General features: G+C 49.9%; 1 protein-coding gene across 1 annotated transcript in view; it reads right to left on the minus strand.

The window, feature by feature from the left end:
- LOC310649192 (olfactory receptor 14A16-like) overlaps positions 1–16,254 on the minus strand; it is a gene marked incomplete at its 3' end in the record, with an annotated part of 233,675 nt that extends 217,421 nt beyond the window's left edge. The window contains exon 1 of the mRNA XM_083377498.1: positions 15,869–16,254. Within this exon, the coding sequence (XP_083233624.1) occupies positions 15,869–16,140 (272 nt within the window). The 5' untranslated portion in view covers positions 16,141–16,254. The remainder of the gene's footprint in view (positions 1–15,868) is intronic.
- Between the last annotated feature and the right edge of the window lie 227 nt (positions 16,255–16,481).

Here is a 16,481-nt window from a genome sequence, read left to right on the forward strand (position 1 = left end):
CGAGAATGCCCAGCTCACTCAGCAACTTACTTTGCTGGCAGCTCAGGTGGCTCAACTGCAAGCTCAGGTACATGCTGCACCCCCACCCAGGAGGAAATGTCAGATAGCTATGCCGGATAAATTTGCTGGTAATCCAGAACTGTTTCCTGCCTTCCTGGGACAATGCCAGCTTTTTATCAGCGTGAGAGCAGTTGATTTCCCCACTGACCGAGATAAGGTGGGATTCGTGTTGAACCTTCTGTCGGGAGATGCAGCTCGTTGGGGCACGCCTCTGTTGGCACAGCCTAGCCCTTTGTTGGATAACTTTGGGGGGTTTTGTGACCATATGCGCCTCATGTACGAGGACCCGATTAAGGCGCAGACTGCCACCCGACGCCTGAAAGTTTTGAGGCAGGGTCAGCGCCCTCTACAGGCCTATATCAGCGATTTCCGGCTGCTTAGCCAGGATTCCGCCTGGAATGAGGCTGCGCTCGTGGATGCCTTTCAGGATGGCTTGTCAGAGGAGATGTTGGATGAGCTGGCCCGCGTGGACATTCCCTCAGATCTGAATGGGCTGATCCATCTTTGTCTGCGGATCGATGCCCGGTTGCAGCAGTGAAAGAGTCGCCGTGCCACCCCACAGACCCCTGCCGCCCCTGTTGTGCGTGAGCCCCCAGTCCAGAGGGAGGAGCCAATGGAGCTGGGTGCCGCCAGGTCCCGTCTATCGGTGACGGAAATGGACAGACGACGATCGGAGGGGTTGTGTTTTTACTGTGGGGACCCTGGACATTTGGCTGCTTCTTGTCCAAAGAAGCGTCAGCGGGCATCAGTGACCAAGCCGGCCCTGAGAAAGTCCCCTGCTTTGCTGTCGGGAAACGGCCCGAGCCCGATCTAGACGGTGTGAAAGATCGGGCGACCCACAACGACCACGCCGAGCGATGCCGTTCCAACGGTGCCTGTGAACCTTCACGGCATTTGATTTTGGAGGCACGTCTGATCCTTCCTGGCAAGCCAGAGGGGATTCCGGTCCATGCTTTAATTGACTCTGGGGCTACCACTAACTTTATGGATTCGGCCTTTGTGGCCAAATGGGCTGTTCCCCAGTGTCCAGTGGATCCGCCCATGCTTGTGGAGACCATCGATGGTCGAGTGCTCCTGTCCGGGCCTATTACGGCCGCCACGCAACCCGTGTGTATGGCCATCAGTACCCATGTGGAGGCCATTCAGTTCTACGTCACTTCGGAACTGCACTTCCCCGTGGTCTTGGGACTGGCGTGGCTCCGGGCGCATGATCCACAGATCTATTGGTCTCAGAACTTGGTCACCTTCCCAAGTTTGCAGTGCGTGGACCACACCCGCCATATCTGTGCCGGCCAGGTGGAGGGTTCCCCAGGGGTTTCCTTGCCTCCCGAACTGTCCGACTTTGCTGACGTGTTCAGCGAGTCAGAGGCGGACCAATTACCCCCGCACAGGCCCTACGACTGCTCCATTGACCTAGTCCCTGATGCGCCTCTCCCAGTGGGGTGTTTGTACTCCATGTCGGAGCCCGAGTTGGCTGCATTGCGGGACTTCCTGACAAAGAACTTGGCTCGTGGTTTCATCCGGCCCTCGTCCTCGCCAGTGTCTGCGCCCGTGCTCTTCATCAAAAAGAAGTCGGGCGAGTTACGGCTTTGCTGTGACTACCGGAAACTCAACGCTATCACGGTGCGTAACCGCTACATGCTGCCCCTCATCCCCAAGCTCTTGGACCGACTCCGGAAGGCTAAGATCTTCACGAAACTGGACCTGCGTGGAGCTTACAACCTCGTCAGGGTTCAGCCGGGTGATGAGTGGAAGACGGCGTTTGGTACTCGCTATGGACATTTCGAGTACACGGTGATGCCGTTTGGCCTGACCAACGCCCCCGCTGTGTTTCAGCATTTTATGAATGACATCTTTCGGGATCTGTTGGACCAGTTTGTTGTGATTTACCTGGACGACATCCTGATTTACTCCCCGTCGCGTGAAGCGCATCATCAGCATCTCCGTCAGGTCCTGCAGCGCCTCCGGAAACATCGGCTGTTTGCCAAGTTGGAGAAGTGCCAGTTCTACCAGGTGACCATTGATTTCTTGGGCCACCGCATTTCTCCTGAGGGCATCGCCATGGAACCGAGTAAAGTTGAGTCGTTGCAGAGTTGGCAACCCCCGCGTCGCGTGAAGGATGTTCAGCGACTTCTTGGATTTGCCAACTACTATCGGACATTCATCCCTGGCTTTGCTGCCTTGACAGCCCCCCTCACCTGGCTCCTGCAGAAGAAGACTCGGTTCCAGTGGAACGCCCCCGAACAACAGGCGTTCCAAGCTTTGAAGGACGCCTTCATGAAGGAGCCCATCTTGAAGCATCCTGACCCGCAACGGCCGTTTGTCGTGGAGGCGGACGCCTCCGACATTGCCATTGGGGCCGTGTTACTCCAGGCAGCGACGCCCAACGGTACCCTTTTCCCTTGCGCGTATCACTCTCGGAAATTGAATCCCTCGGAGCGCAACTATACCATCTGGGAGAAGGAGCTGCTGGCCATCAAGGCGGCGTTCGAGGCTTGGAGGCATCATCTGGAGGGGGCGCGGCATCAAATCGAGGTCCGGACGGACCACAAGAATCTGGAAAGCCTGCAGACCGCTCGGAATTTGAACCAACGCCAGATCCGGTGGTCCCTCTTCTTTGCGAGGTTTGACTTCCGGGTGCGGTACATACCAAGCGGGCACAATCAGAGAGCGGATGCTCTGTCCAGGAAGCCCGAGTACACCCGAGTGGAAGACAAGCTTCCGCCCAGGACAGTGATCCCCGTCGAGTCTTTTGCTGCGGTGCGGGAGCCGGTGGATATACGGGCTCGGATCCGGGAGGCGCAGCAGCAGGAGGCGTGGGTGGCTCAGCGGAAGGAAGAGGTGGGGCCAGATTCGCCTTGGTCGGTCACGGATGGACTCCTGTATTATCGTGACCGGCTCTATGTTCCAGGAGGGCCACTCAGGGGACTCGTCCTCAGCCAATGTCATGATAACCCGGCTGCGGGGCATTTTGGCCTGTTCAAGACTCTGAACCTGGTCTCCCGTACATTCTGGTGGCCCCGAGTCCGACACGATGTCCAGTCTTATGTCACCTCCTGCGTCCCATGCAGGCAGGCCAAGTCAGCGACAGGGGCCCCACCTGGTTTACTGCAGCCTTTGCCAATGCCCAAGAGACCCTGGGGGGCTGTGTCCATGGACTTTCTGACAGATCTACCCCCATCCTCCGGCTTCACGACAGTGTTTGTGGTGGTGGACATGTTGACCAAGATGGCGCACTTCATCCCCTGTCGCGGCTTACCGTCAGCTCGCGCCACTAGTCGCATGTTCATCTAACAGGTGTTCCGGCTGCACGGCCTTCCTGATAGAGTCGTCTCCAATAGGGGGGCCCAGTTTACAGCCCGCTTCTGGCAGGAGTTGATGCGGGCGTTGGACATTAAGGTTTGCCTCTCGTCCGCGCATCATCCTCAGACCGACGGGGGTACCGAGAAGGTCATCGGCATCTTAGAGCAGTATCTGCGCTGCTACGTTAACCTGCAGCAGGACAATTGGGTGGACTATTTGGCCATAGCCGAGTTTGCCTTTAACAACTCGCAGCACACCTCCACGCAGATGACACCGTTCTTGGCCAACGTGGGTTATCACCCCCGGTTTTTCCCCCTTTCTCCCGTGGACTCACCGGAGCCGGCAGCGAACGAATTCATGGCGGAGTTACAGGCGATCCATCAGTTGGTGCGACGGCAGCTGGAGAAGGCCAAGGCCGACTACAAGAGGTTCGCCGATCGGTCGAGAAGGGATACACCTCCATTATCGGTGGGGGATCGGGTCTGGCTGTCCACCAGGAACCTACCATCCACTCGGCCGGCGAGGAAGCTGGACCACCGTTACCTTGGACCGTTCCCAGTCGAGGCCGTCATCAACCCGGTCGCCTATCGTTTAACTCTGCCACGTTCCCTGCGCGTGCACCCCGTCTTCCATCGGTCCTTGTTGGTCCCCGAACAACCGGCTTGTCCACTTCGCCAAGCGGAACCTCCCCCATCAAGACCTCGTGATGGCGACAGCACCCCCGAGTACGAGGTCGCCAGCATCAGGGATTCCCGCTGGCTGAAAGGTCGCTTCCAGTACCTGATCGAGTGGAAAGGGTACGGGCCGGAGGACTTCACATGGGAAGACACGACTGCCGTTCATGCCCCTGCGTTGGTGACTGCTTTTCACGAACAGTTCCCATCCCGACCGCATCCGGATCGGCAGACCCGGGGGAAGGGCCCTGTGGTGCGGGATAGTGTTGTGACTCAGGGCCAGCCTGTGGGTCCGACAGCCGGCTCCGATGTATCGGATGACTCAGATGTGGGGGAGGAGGGAAACGAACCGGCTGATGATGATTTGGAGGCTTTGCAGAGCCCTCAGCCGGGGACCTCTTCTCAGCTGCGTGAGCCCGAGAGTGCGGAGGAAGATGACCCACAGCTGGCCCTGTTCAAGGACGCCCGACGCAGGAGGCAGTCGAGCAGGAACAAACAAAGAAAGGCTGTGAGACTCCTCGGGAGGAGGCACAGGGAGACCACGCCCTGAGCTCTCTATAAAAGGAGTGTTTGGGGAGGGGCTGGTTGCTGAAAGCAACTTTTCCGCTTGAGAAGACAAGCTCTTGTGTTTTTGTTAACTGCGTAATTAAATCTTGGCAGATGCCTTTTAGCCTTGGAAGCTCTCCAGTCTCTTCTTCTTAAATAGGGGTTTGCCTTTACAAGGCCAGAAGAGGGCTGGTTCAGAACAGTATGTAACAGGTCCGTCAACGGCAGGGCTATCGCAGCAAAGCCTGGAATAAATTGCCGATAGAAGTTTGCGAAACCTAGGAAGCTTTGCAGCTGTCTTTGCGTCTGTGGCGCTTGCCACTGCTGCACAGCCTCTACCTTACTGTCAGTGTTGCCAGCATCCTGCTCCAACGCTCTTTTATTGTGAGGACATGCCCCAACCCCACCCCTCCAGGACAAACTGGCATCTGCCCACTACCTCATGAAGACCCCGCCCATCTCCCTCCATGCCAGCCTCCCTCCATGCACATTGTTGGCACCCCGTAGGGCCGTCTGCCAGGTAAGCCTCATCCTGCCCCTCCCTATGCCACCCAAGCCATCCTCTCCCAGTCCCCACCACCCGCACCATGCAGCCTTTTACCCTTTTACAACCACAGTGCCGAAAGGACATGGCACAGGTGCAACCGTCCTCCAGCCGGTGGCCACCCGCACCGGTCCCAGCCATTCAAGCACCACACGCCCATTCCATGCAGGTGCATCCATCAGCCGGTCATCAATCGCCTGCAGATGCTCCCACTGTTCGGGCGCACGCGCAGCCGGTGGCTCCGGTGCCGGCCGCTCAGGCGCCACGCAACTGTGCAGTGCAGACGCGGGTGTCAGCTGGCCAGCGGTGGGCTGCTGCAGCTGCTGAAAGTCAGACGACGTACCTGGCTGGCACGAACGAGGGGGAGCTGCTCCTCTGTGCTGGTATGGGGAACGGCTTCCAGAGACGAAAAGGGGACACCAGAGTCCGGCCGGCATGTTGGAGACAGATGGGCTGGCATGACGAGGTGTCCCCGATGGGTGACAAGCCGGTAGGGCTTGACAGTTGGCTCCCCCTACCAAAGTCCCACCTGAAAGGGAAGGACAACAAGATGGACAAGCCGGTAGGGGTTGACAGAACCTCAATGTCCTTGTCCAGGTCTGGTCACCACAAGTAATTTCTTGCAGGTGCCTTCATTCTTAGGAGACCTGGATGCCCCTCATGCAGAGATTCTGGCTTGCCATTTGGGTGGAACAATTACTCTGCTTCCCTAGAGCACACAACCTTTGTGGGCTGACAGCTCATCTTTTCTGCATGCATAGTGCTGAAACTGTGGACCTGGTCTGTTTTCTGGCCACCCCCTCAACACCCAGTTGAGAACGCAGCTGAGAGTTCAGTCAGTGGCAGTTTCAGTGACCACATCCCCTGAATGTAGGGGTGTCTCTGGAAGATCCTGTATTACCAGGATGTGAGCTGCTGGATCTGGATCTGTGTGTGGCAGAGGCAGTTGGCTGAGTGCATCAGCTTGGCCTATTTCCTTACCAAGCTTATGAACTAGCCTGTATGAATAGGCAGCCATAAAAATTGACCATCATAGCATCCTTGGTGACAGGGTCTGTGGAGTCTGCTTGTTAGCTGTGAAAAGGCCAAGCAGCAGCTTGTAATCAGTGAAAATTGTGAAGGATCACCCGTATAAGAAATCATGGAATTTCTTAATTCCTGCTACAATAGTGCAAGCTTCTTTGTCTACTTGAGCATAGTTTCTCTCAGCTGATGATAGTGTCCTGGAATAGTATGCAATAGGGGCCTTACGACCATCTGCCATTTGATGGCTTAATACTGCCATAATGCCATAAGGTGATGCATAACATGCTAAAGTCATGGGCAGATTTTCGTTCAAATGGGCCAACACTGAGCTCAATGATAGCAGTGATTAGACTGCTCTGAATGCCTTGCCGTGGGTGCAGCTTTGTGTGGCAAAAACAAATGATAAAAGTTTAACAGTCCTAAGAATGCCTATAGCTCCCCTTTGGATTTAGGTCTGGGGGCTTGTTGAATGGCTTTTAACTTAGTCTCTGATGGATGGATTCCAGCAGCATCTATCTGGAACCCCAAAAACTCAGTAGAGTCCACACCAATTTGGCATTTATCTTTCTTTAACTTCAACCCTGCTTCATGGAACTATTGAACCACTGCCCTAAGGCATTCAGCTAGGATGCTGCTGATCTTCACGCAATCAGGACGTCATCAAAATAGGGGCAGACACCTGGTATATACTTCTCCTCCCTGAGCAGTACCTGACCGTGTTCTGTCCCGGGGCCCATTTACCTTTCGGAGGTATGTCTGCATTGCAAGCTTCTCTGTGGTGACCTCTACAGACCCTGGTAATGTGGCCCTGCTTCCCACAGGCATGGCACACAGCTGTGCGAAACCTGCATTCAGTTATTTTATGTTGTCCTCTGCAGCCAGCACAGTTCAAAGCTCTCTACATGGGGCTGCCCTTGAATACCACTCGGAGGCTCCAGCTGGTGCAGAATGCGGCCGCGCGAGTTGTGATGGGGGTTTCCCGATACTCCCATGTAACACCTCTGCTCCGCAAGCTGCATTGGCTTCCAGTTGTCTTCCGGGTGAGATTCAAGGTGCTGGTGATGACCTATAAAACCCTAAATGGCATGGGCCTGGGTTATTTTCGGGAGTACCTTTTGCCAGCATTAACTTCCCATCGTCCTCTGCGCTCCCACAGAGAGGGCTTCCTCAGGGTGCTGTCGGTCAGGGAATGTCGACTGGCGGCCCCCAGGGGGAGAGCATTCCTGTGGGCATGCCTGCCCTCTGGAATCAGCTCCCTGTTGAGCTCTGGATGGCTCCCGACCTTCGCTCCTTCCGCCGCAACCTGAATACTTGGCTATTTGAACTTGCTGGCCTAGACTGAGGGACTGGGATTTTAGATCTTAAATTTTAAAATTTTTAAATTTTAGAATATGTTTTATTGTTTAGGGCTATTGGTTTAATTTCATTTTAATTTTTGTATATTTTGTGTTGTTTATAGTGTTTAGTTGCCCTGTACACCTCCCCGAGTCCCTTGGGAGAGGGGCGGTATATAAATCCAAATAATAAATAAATAATAATAAATGTTAATGTTAATGTTAATTTAATTTATATACCGCCCTTCTCCCTGGGGACTCAGGGCGGTTCACAGGGCATATAAATAAAAATACAATACTATACAAAAGTTAAAACAAAGATTAAATCAGTGCCCAATTAAAACACAATAATGCAATCTAAAATGACAATTTAAAACCCAGCTCCCCCATCAGGCCAGACCGGCCAATTCAAACAAATGGGTCTTCAGACCACGACGGAAAGTTCGGAGGTCCGATGCCGTCCGGAGCTCCACCGGCAGTTGGTTCCACAAAGCCGGGGCACCCACAGAGAAGGCTCTCCCCCTGGGGGCCGCCAGTCGGCATTCCCTGACCGGAGGCACCCTGAGGAGGCCCTCTCTGTGGGAACGCACAGGGCGGAGGGGAGTTGAAGCCGGCAGCAGGTGGTCCCCGAGGTACCCCGGACCCATGCCATGTAGGGACTTAAAGATCATAACCAAGACCTTGAACCTCACCCGGAAGACAACTGGTAACCAATGCAGCTCGTGGAGCAAAGGTGTAACATGGGAGTACCGGGAAACTCCCAAGACAACTCTCGCGGCCGCATTCTGTACCAGTTGGAGCCTCCGAGTGGTCTTCAAGGGAAGCCCCATGTAGAGAGCATTACAGTAGTCAAGGCGAGAGGTCACGAGCGCATGAGTGACCGTGCACAGGGCATCCCGGTCCAGATAGGGCCGCAACTGGCGCACCAGGCGAACCTGGGCAAAAGCCCCCCTAGTCACGGCCACTACATGATCTTCTAGGGTAAGCCGTGAATCTAGGAGGACTCCCAAGTTGCGAGCCCTATCCATGGGGGGTAAAAGCTCACCACCCATAGAAAGAGATGGAACATTTTGAATATCCCGGGATGCCGGAATGCACAGCCACTCAGTCTTGTCAGGGTTGAGCTGAAGTCTGTTCCTCCCCATCCAGACCCGAACCGCCTCCAGGCAACGGGACATCACAGCGAGGGCATCACTGGGGTGGTTTGGGGTCGAAAAGAAAAGTTGGGTATCATCGGCATATTGATGATACCCAACTCCAAAACCACGAATGATCTCACCCAGCGGTTTCATGTAGATGTTGAACAGGAGAGGCGAGAGAACCGACCCCTGAGGAACTCCACAAACGAGAGACCTAGGGGCCGATCTCTGCCCCCCTGCCAACACCGACTGCGAACGTCCCAGGAGATAGGAGGAGAACCACCGAAGAACCGTGCCTCCCACTCCCAATCCCCTGAGACGCCGCAGCAAGATACCATGGTCGATGGTATCGAAAGCCGCCGAGAGGTCTAATAGGACTAGGACAGAGGAATATCCCCTGTCCCGAGCCCTCCAGAGATCATTCACCAGAGCGACCAATGCCGTCTCCGTGCTGTACCCAGGCCTGAAACCCGATTGGTAGGGGTCCAGATAATCCGCTTCATCCAGGACCAGAGGGAGCTGATGCGCCACCACACTCTCAACAACCTTCGCAAGAAAGCGAAGGTTGGAGACTGGACGAAAGTTGTTCAATACAGCTGGGTCCAAGGCAGGCTTCTTGAGGAGAGGTCTCACCACCGCCTCCTTCAAGACGGTGGGGAAATAACCCTCACTCAAAGAAGCAGATATAACCGCCTGGAGCCAGCCTCGTGTCCTCTCCCTAGCTGCATAAACCAGCCAGGAAGGGCACGGATCCAACAAACATGTGGAGGAGCTCAGCCTCCCCATAATCCTGTCCACTTCATCAGGGGTCACAGAATCAAACTCTTCCCAGATAACATTGACAAGACCGTCCGTGTCCTGATCGCCTGACTCTGCCCAGCTGGAGTCCAAACCAGTCCGAATCCGAGCGATTTTATCCGACAGATGTTGACTAAATTCCTCAGCACGACCCTGCAAGGGATCCTCCCTCACCTCCTGATTAAGGAGCGAGCGAGTCACCCTAAACAGGGCGGCCGGGCGATTATCTGCGGACGCAATGAGGGTAGAGAAGTAATTACACCTCGCCACCCTCATCGCTGCGAGATAAGACCTAATATAGGTTCTTAACCGCAACCGGTCGGGTTCGGATCGGCTCGACCTCCAACAGCTCTCTAGGCCCCGTTTCCGACGCTTCATCTTCCGGAGCTCCGCGGAGAACCATGGAGCTCGCTGGGATCTGCGCCGGGTCAGGGGCCGCAAGGGTACAACCCGGTCAAGTGCCTCAGTGGCTGCCCTTTCCCAGGTTTCCACTAAGGCATTCGCCGAGCTGTGAGCAATGGAGGCAGGTGGGGACCCCAGCGCCGCTTGGAATCTATCAGGATCCATTAAGCGTCTGGGGCGGTACCATCTAATTGGTTCCGTATCCCCACGGCGGGGGGTGGCAAAACGGAAGACCATCCACAGGAGATGATGATCGGTCCATGACAGGGGCATAATAAATGGAGAGCCCCCACCAAGATCATCCAACCACCGTCTAGATAAAAAAATCAGGTCAAGAGTGTGGCCTCCCTCATGAGTTGGTTCAGAAATTACTTGCGTCAGGTCCATGGCCGTCATGGAAGCCATGAACTCCCGAGCTAGCTCAGATGAGCCTTCCAGGGATGGTAGATTGAAGTCTCCCAAAACTATAAGTTTGGGAAACTCAACCACCAACCCTGAGAGGATATCAAGCAGCTCGGGCAGGGCTGCCGCTGTACGACTAGGCGAAATGTACATCAGCAGCAACCCCAACTGCGCCCCCGAACCAAATCTCACAAAGAGAGACTCACACCCGACTATCTGAGAAACGGTGGTCTCCCGCGGACATAAGGTCTCCCTAATAATAACCGCCACTCCCCCACCCCTACCTTGAGCTCTTGGCCGGTGCAGCACCCGGAAGCCTGGTGGGCAGAGGTCAACCAAAGGGACCCCACCCTCTGGGCCCAACCAAGTCTCCGTGATGCAAGCCAGGTCCGCCTGCTCACCCTCAACTAAATCCCTAACGAGGGGAGCTTTATTAACCACGGACCTGGCATTCAGGTACACCAGCCGGAGCTCAGGAGGCTGCACATCCTCGCTCCCGGAACCTCGGGGAAGAAGCAGAGGGTCGGAGCGCCTCACCGCTTGCAAATAGCGGGGACGGCCCTCCCGGTAACGATACGGCCCCCTGTCTATCCGCCTGCTGCCTTTCCCCGTCGTGGGAATTGATAATCCCACGACCCGCTCATGAGCCCCGGCGACAACGCCACCCCGTTCTCCCCCCGTGCCATCAGACCCAAGGCTGGTCTGAACCATGGTAGATCGGCCACCCCCCATAGCCAAACCACCGCTATCTCCCACCCCGCTCCCTAACCTTATAAAAAATTTGGATAAAAAAATAATCAGAGGCTTTCTAGAATTACATGGATAGATAAAGGGAGGATAGCTTGTTCCATTGCATGATGCCATCTATATGGCTTCTTTGCAACTGGCCAATCTCATTATATTCTTCTGATTCAACCGGTCTCTCAGTAGTCTCCTGATGTATTGCTGTGGGACTGGAGTGTGTCTTCTGCGGTCGGAGAGCCTTCACCGCTCCACTGGCAGCCTCATCTGCCATAACCTCCTTCAGAGCATCTTGGAAGGTTAGATTTTCCATGGCATAAAGGCACTGCTGCAACTGTCTATTCAGCAGTCCACAAATGAGTCTGTCCTTGAGAGAATCCTCCAAGTCAGGGAATTCACAGTGGGGTGATGCTTGATGAAGTGCTGCCACGAACTCTGCTACAGATTCTCATAACTTTTGTTCCTGTTGTTCAAAGGCGTAATGGCAAGCAATTACTGACAGCTTCAGTTCGAAGTGCTCTTTCAGCCTCCTCTCCATAGGTTACTCAAAGCTTGCTGGTGCTACCAGATTAACAGTGATGTCAAATGTAGCCTGTCCACATGCATAGAGTAGAGTTGCCGCTTTCAAACCATCTTCTCTAACCTGGTTGGCCCTCAGGTAGTTGTCTACCCTGGACACATAAGAGCTCCATGGCTCTGGGTGGGAGACATCAATTTCATTTAGTCTGCCTAGCTAGGCCATGGTAGTAGTTTGGTGAGGTCCTAATCACTGCCTATCTTCCTGTGATAGGAGCTGAGCTGCCTAGACCCTGGGGACCAATCCCTCAGGACAACTGTGCCTCAAGTGTGGCTTAATGGCAAGCAGGGTGGGGACATGGTCCCACCAGGACTCTTGTGCCTGGTCTGACACCCAGTGACTTCAGATTCAACTAGGCATCAGCTATCTCCTTCAACAACATCCCATCCTCATCACCACAATTGTGCAGTGGGTTTCTAGAGGCATTAACCATACCAATCTGATGCAACACTATTTTATTTCAGCCAAAACAGAATTGAGAGTAACCGACAGAATGACAGTTATTTATACTTGCTGCCTCTAAGTGGAGACCAATCAAATCAAAGCTGTTTTGCCGTTCAAACTTAAACTTAACTTTCCGGCCAAAACAGTTGGATACATGTTTAAATCAAAACACATTAACTCTTGATATCAATACATAACAGGTATAAACCGGGAGATCATGGATTCTAGTTATTCTTTAGGCATAGTAGCCAGCTGAATGACTTTGGATTGGTCCCTCACTCTCAGCCCTAAGAAGAAGGCAATAATAAACCATGTCAAAAAAAATTTGTAAAAAAATCTGCAGGTACTTTTCCAGTTACTAGGAATCAATTCTCTCTCTCTCTCTCTCTCTCTCTCTCTCTCTCTCTCTCTCTCTCTCTCTCTCTCTCTCTCTCTCTCTCTCTCTCTCTCTCTCTCTCTCTCTCTCTCTCTCTCTCTCTCTCTCTCACACACACACACACACAATGTAGACAAGAATATTTTTTTACTCAGATTCTTTGATTGTCAGCCAGGTTTCCTTGTCAGCCATGTCTGGCTGTACGGCACGGTGCTCATTTCTTGGCCAAGAGAACCAGCATTGTCCAAAGACAATTTCCCTGGTCATGTGGCCAGCATGACTATATGTCAAAGATGCACAGAACACTGTTACCTTTCCACTGAAATGGTACTTATTAGGCATATGGTGTTAGCCTACAATGTTGGGTTGAAAATATATTAACCATAATGCTATGTCTTTAAGAAGTTAATTGGCCAATGGATGTGTAAGTGTTCTCATGGCCATAAGAGGAAGCTAGGAATGTAGCTTCTCTCTCTCTCTGAATTCACTGATCTCTACTATTACTGTTTTTGCTCTGCTGTTGGTTTACTACTGTTGTAAACCTGAACTGTGTATTGACCTCTGGACTGGTAAGAAGACTTTGTAGTTTGGATTACTCCTTGGACTGTTGCTATTGTGTATGACCTGGACTGTTTATTTTTGACTGTGCATTTTTGTTCTTACACCACCTTCAAGTAAACTACTTTTTGCTTCAACAACTCAGTGTATTCTTGTGTGACTCTTGCTGCTCTCAGTACCCTTTCTTGTCTGTGCAACTCTTTGGTAGCACAAGGAGACCTCTGCACAACAAAATCCTTAACAGTACTTATCAATCTACTTGCTGTCAGAAGTCCCAGCCACAGCCTTGAACCCAACAGAAAACAGGACATTGGGTTCAAAGGAAAATTGGTTTATTGAGGTACACTCTGGCTTGTGAGCTCAAAGCTATTGCAAACAAAGTCAGTGCTGGAAGCAACTACCTCCCAGTGTGCTAAATAGATGGCTCCTGCCTGCCCCCCCCCCAACCAGCATCTGGAATGATGAGGCAGGGTAAGCAAGGGCTGGTTTCAAAATCCCCACAGTTTCTCCATGCCAATCAGCTGTTCAGCGGAGCACCGAACAGCTGATCCAGCAAACCCAGAAGTTCTGCCGGCAGCCATTTTCCTGCATGATGGCCTGGCAGCAGCTAGCTCCCAACCATCTGGTCACATCACCTCCCAGCTGTGCTCCAAATGGCCCCCAGTCATGCAGGTACAGGGGGAAGGGCTGTCACTGCTGTCATTGCTTCTGGCCCCAGCCGTTGCCTCCAGCTGCTGTCTGGTTGACCCCTCCCCCCTCCCATTAGTGACAAGCCCACAGGGGCTTGACACTTGCATTTCATGCTTTGGAACTGCTACAATAACAGTTCTAATACTTAAAAACAATTTATTTGAAATGTATTAATAATGGAGAACCTATCTAGTTCCCCACAAAGGTTCTTTATATTATGTTGACCGAGGAGGCCTTGCTGGGAATGTTTGTTTATGAAGGAAACTAGTGAATATATAGGTACAATTCATAAAAAATGAAAGGTAACAAGCAATAAACAAATTAGCTAATTTATTATTTAAATTGATTTAATTTGCATTACAGCTTTGTTTACATTTTTATAGTGAAGTTGATAGATTTTAATTTCTCAGTATTTAAATAATAAAAGGAATGTTTGATGAATAATAGTGATGATTCATGGTGATTTTGAAACAAAAACATTTTCAGAAAATTTTATCCCTATTCTTTTAAACATAGATTCAGACATTTGAAGAGTAAAAGAGGTATTTATAATTAATAAATAATTTTGTTATCTCCCAGTCACAAATCATCACATAGATATAATTTGAATTAAATTCAGTGTATTTCAGTGTATTTCAATTTATAGCAGAATATCAGTTTCAACATGTAACAATTTCCTCACTCTTTTCCTTTGAATTAATATCTATTCCTTTAATTAATTAGGAGGTTTGACTGGAAGATATACAAATTATACAGGAAATTATACCTTTAGTATATGAATAGCTGGTCTTTTATTTTACTTTTTGCTTTACTTAGTCAAGCATGATTAGACACACAAAGAATTTGTTTCTGGTACAGAAACACTCAGTGTACAAACACCAGACAGTAATTATCATCAACATCATGATCATCATCATCATCTATGTAGCCAATAGAACTAACAAATAATATAAGGGATAAATATATATATATGCACATTTTAAAAACTCAAGTAACTGATGCTGGATAGAAAATGAGTGGAACAACTTCATTTGGAGCAGAAAATCACTCTACAGGATTGTTTTTATGATGAGAAATAGGAGGCGTGTGAATATGTGTCTGTGTACAGGATAAATCATAGTAATAGTAATGCCTATCCCACACCCTGGAGAAGGATAAAATAGGTGGATAAAAATGCCAATCATTGGGCTGACAGTGTGATGACCCATAATAAAATAATCTTTGTCACTACACATGGAGATAATTTTTTTAGCTTATTTGTCTATAGTTATGCTTTTACCAATGTTATTGTGATTATTTTACTTTCCAACATTTCTATTGTAATATTAGTATGCTGCCAATAGATTGGGACAATTCAATTTTAAGGGGTGGCAGGCAAAATTGTAAAATAAGGAAATAAATTCAGAGTCCCTTATTTATTTCAGCAGCTGCCCTACTAAATCTGTGGAAAAACAATAGGAAATTTGGCATGTAATATGCTTGCTGATATAATGCAGAACAGTATCTAAATAGATGAAGAAACTTCACTAGCCATGGAAAGATACATTTATAAAATAACAAATCAATTTTAGAAAGTTATTTCTAAATCAATTTTAGAAAGTTATTTAAATTTAAAAGCTTGAATACAGCAACCTTTATTTCCTTATTCCTCATGCTATAGATCACTGGGTTCATCATAGGTGGAACCACTGAGTATATGACAGCAAATACCATATTGGTTTCTGAGGAGACATGAGGTATTGGTCTTAAGTACACAAGCATTCCAGTGAATAAGAACATTGAGAAAACAATGAGATGAGGAATGCATGTAGAAAAGGCCTTTTGTCTTCCTTTTGATGAGGGCATTCGAAGCACTGTTATGAAGATCTGCACATAAGTCACAACTATAAACAGAAAGCAGCCAAATGCTATGGTAACACTTAGAATAAGAAGTACATGTTCAACTTGGTATAAATTAGAGCATGAGATTTTTAGTAGCTATGGAAGCTCACAGAAAAACTGGTCAACTACATTGGAACAGAAAGTCATGGCAAAGGTAGTGCTGGTGTGCAAGATGGCATAAAGTAGTCCACTGAACCACGCACTGCCTGCCATCTGGATGCAGGCTCCTTTGTTCATAATTACTTCATATCTGAGTGGGTTACAGATAGCAATGTATCGGTCATGAGCCATGACTGTGAGAAGAGTATAATCAGAAGCTGCAAAGAGGAGGAAGAGAGAAACTTGAAAGACGCAACCAACATATGAAATCAACCTGGTGTTCATGAGAGAATTTGACATGGATTTGGGTATAGTGACAGAAACAGCTCCAAGATCAGTTATAGCTAAATTCATGAGGAAGAAGTACATGGGAGTATGTAGTTGGTGATCAAAAATGACTGCAGAAATGATGATGAGATTTCCAGAAATTGCGGCCAAATAAAAAAACAGAAACACAACAAATTGCAGAATCTGTATTTCACGGATACCCGAGAACTCCAACAGCAGAAATTCTCTTATGAAAGTTTGATTGGGCATATCATTCATTTCTCAAAGTTAAGTATAGTTTCTGGAGGGTAAAAAAGAAAAAAAACAGGAAAATTAGAAAAGTTTATTTTATCATTACTATTTCATATATTTGAACATTTTTACATTTGCTAGAAATCTTTTATTGGAATAGTCATATTTGAAAAATAAAATAAATGCTTATTATCCTCATTAGTGCAATCTATTAGAATTTACTTATACTGGCACTTGATGGATCTTTGAAAGCATCCATAAAGCTTAGAACACAAACAAGACTGTAATTCAATGTCTGGTTTCTTTCTGAATTTCTTTAGTTTTGCCTCTGACTTGTGTGCTACATAAACCAAAGAAGGGCAGCTATA

Source organism: Vipera ursinii (assembly GCF_947247035.1).
Source record: "Vipera ursinii genome assembly, chromosome: Z".
Taxonomy (NCBI): domain Eukaryota; kingdom Metazoa; phylum Chordata; class Lepidosauria; order Squamata; family Viperidae; genus Vipera; species Vipera ursinii.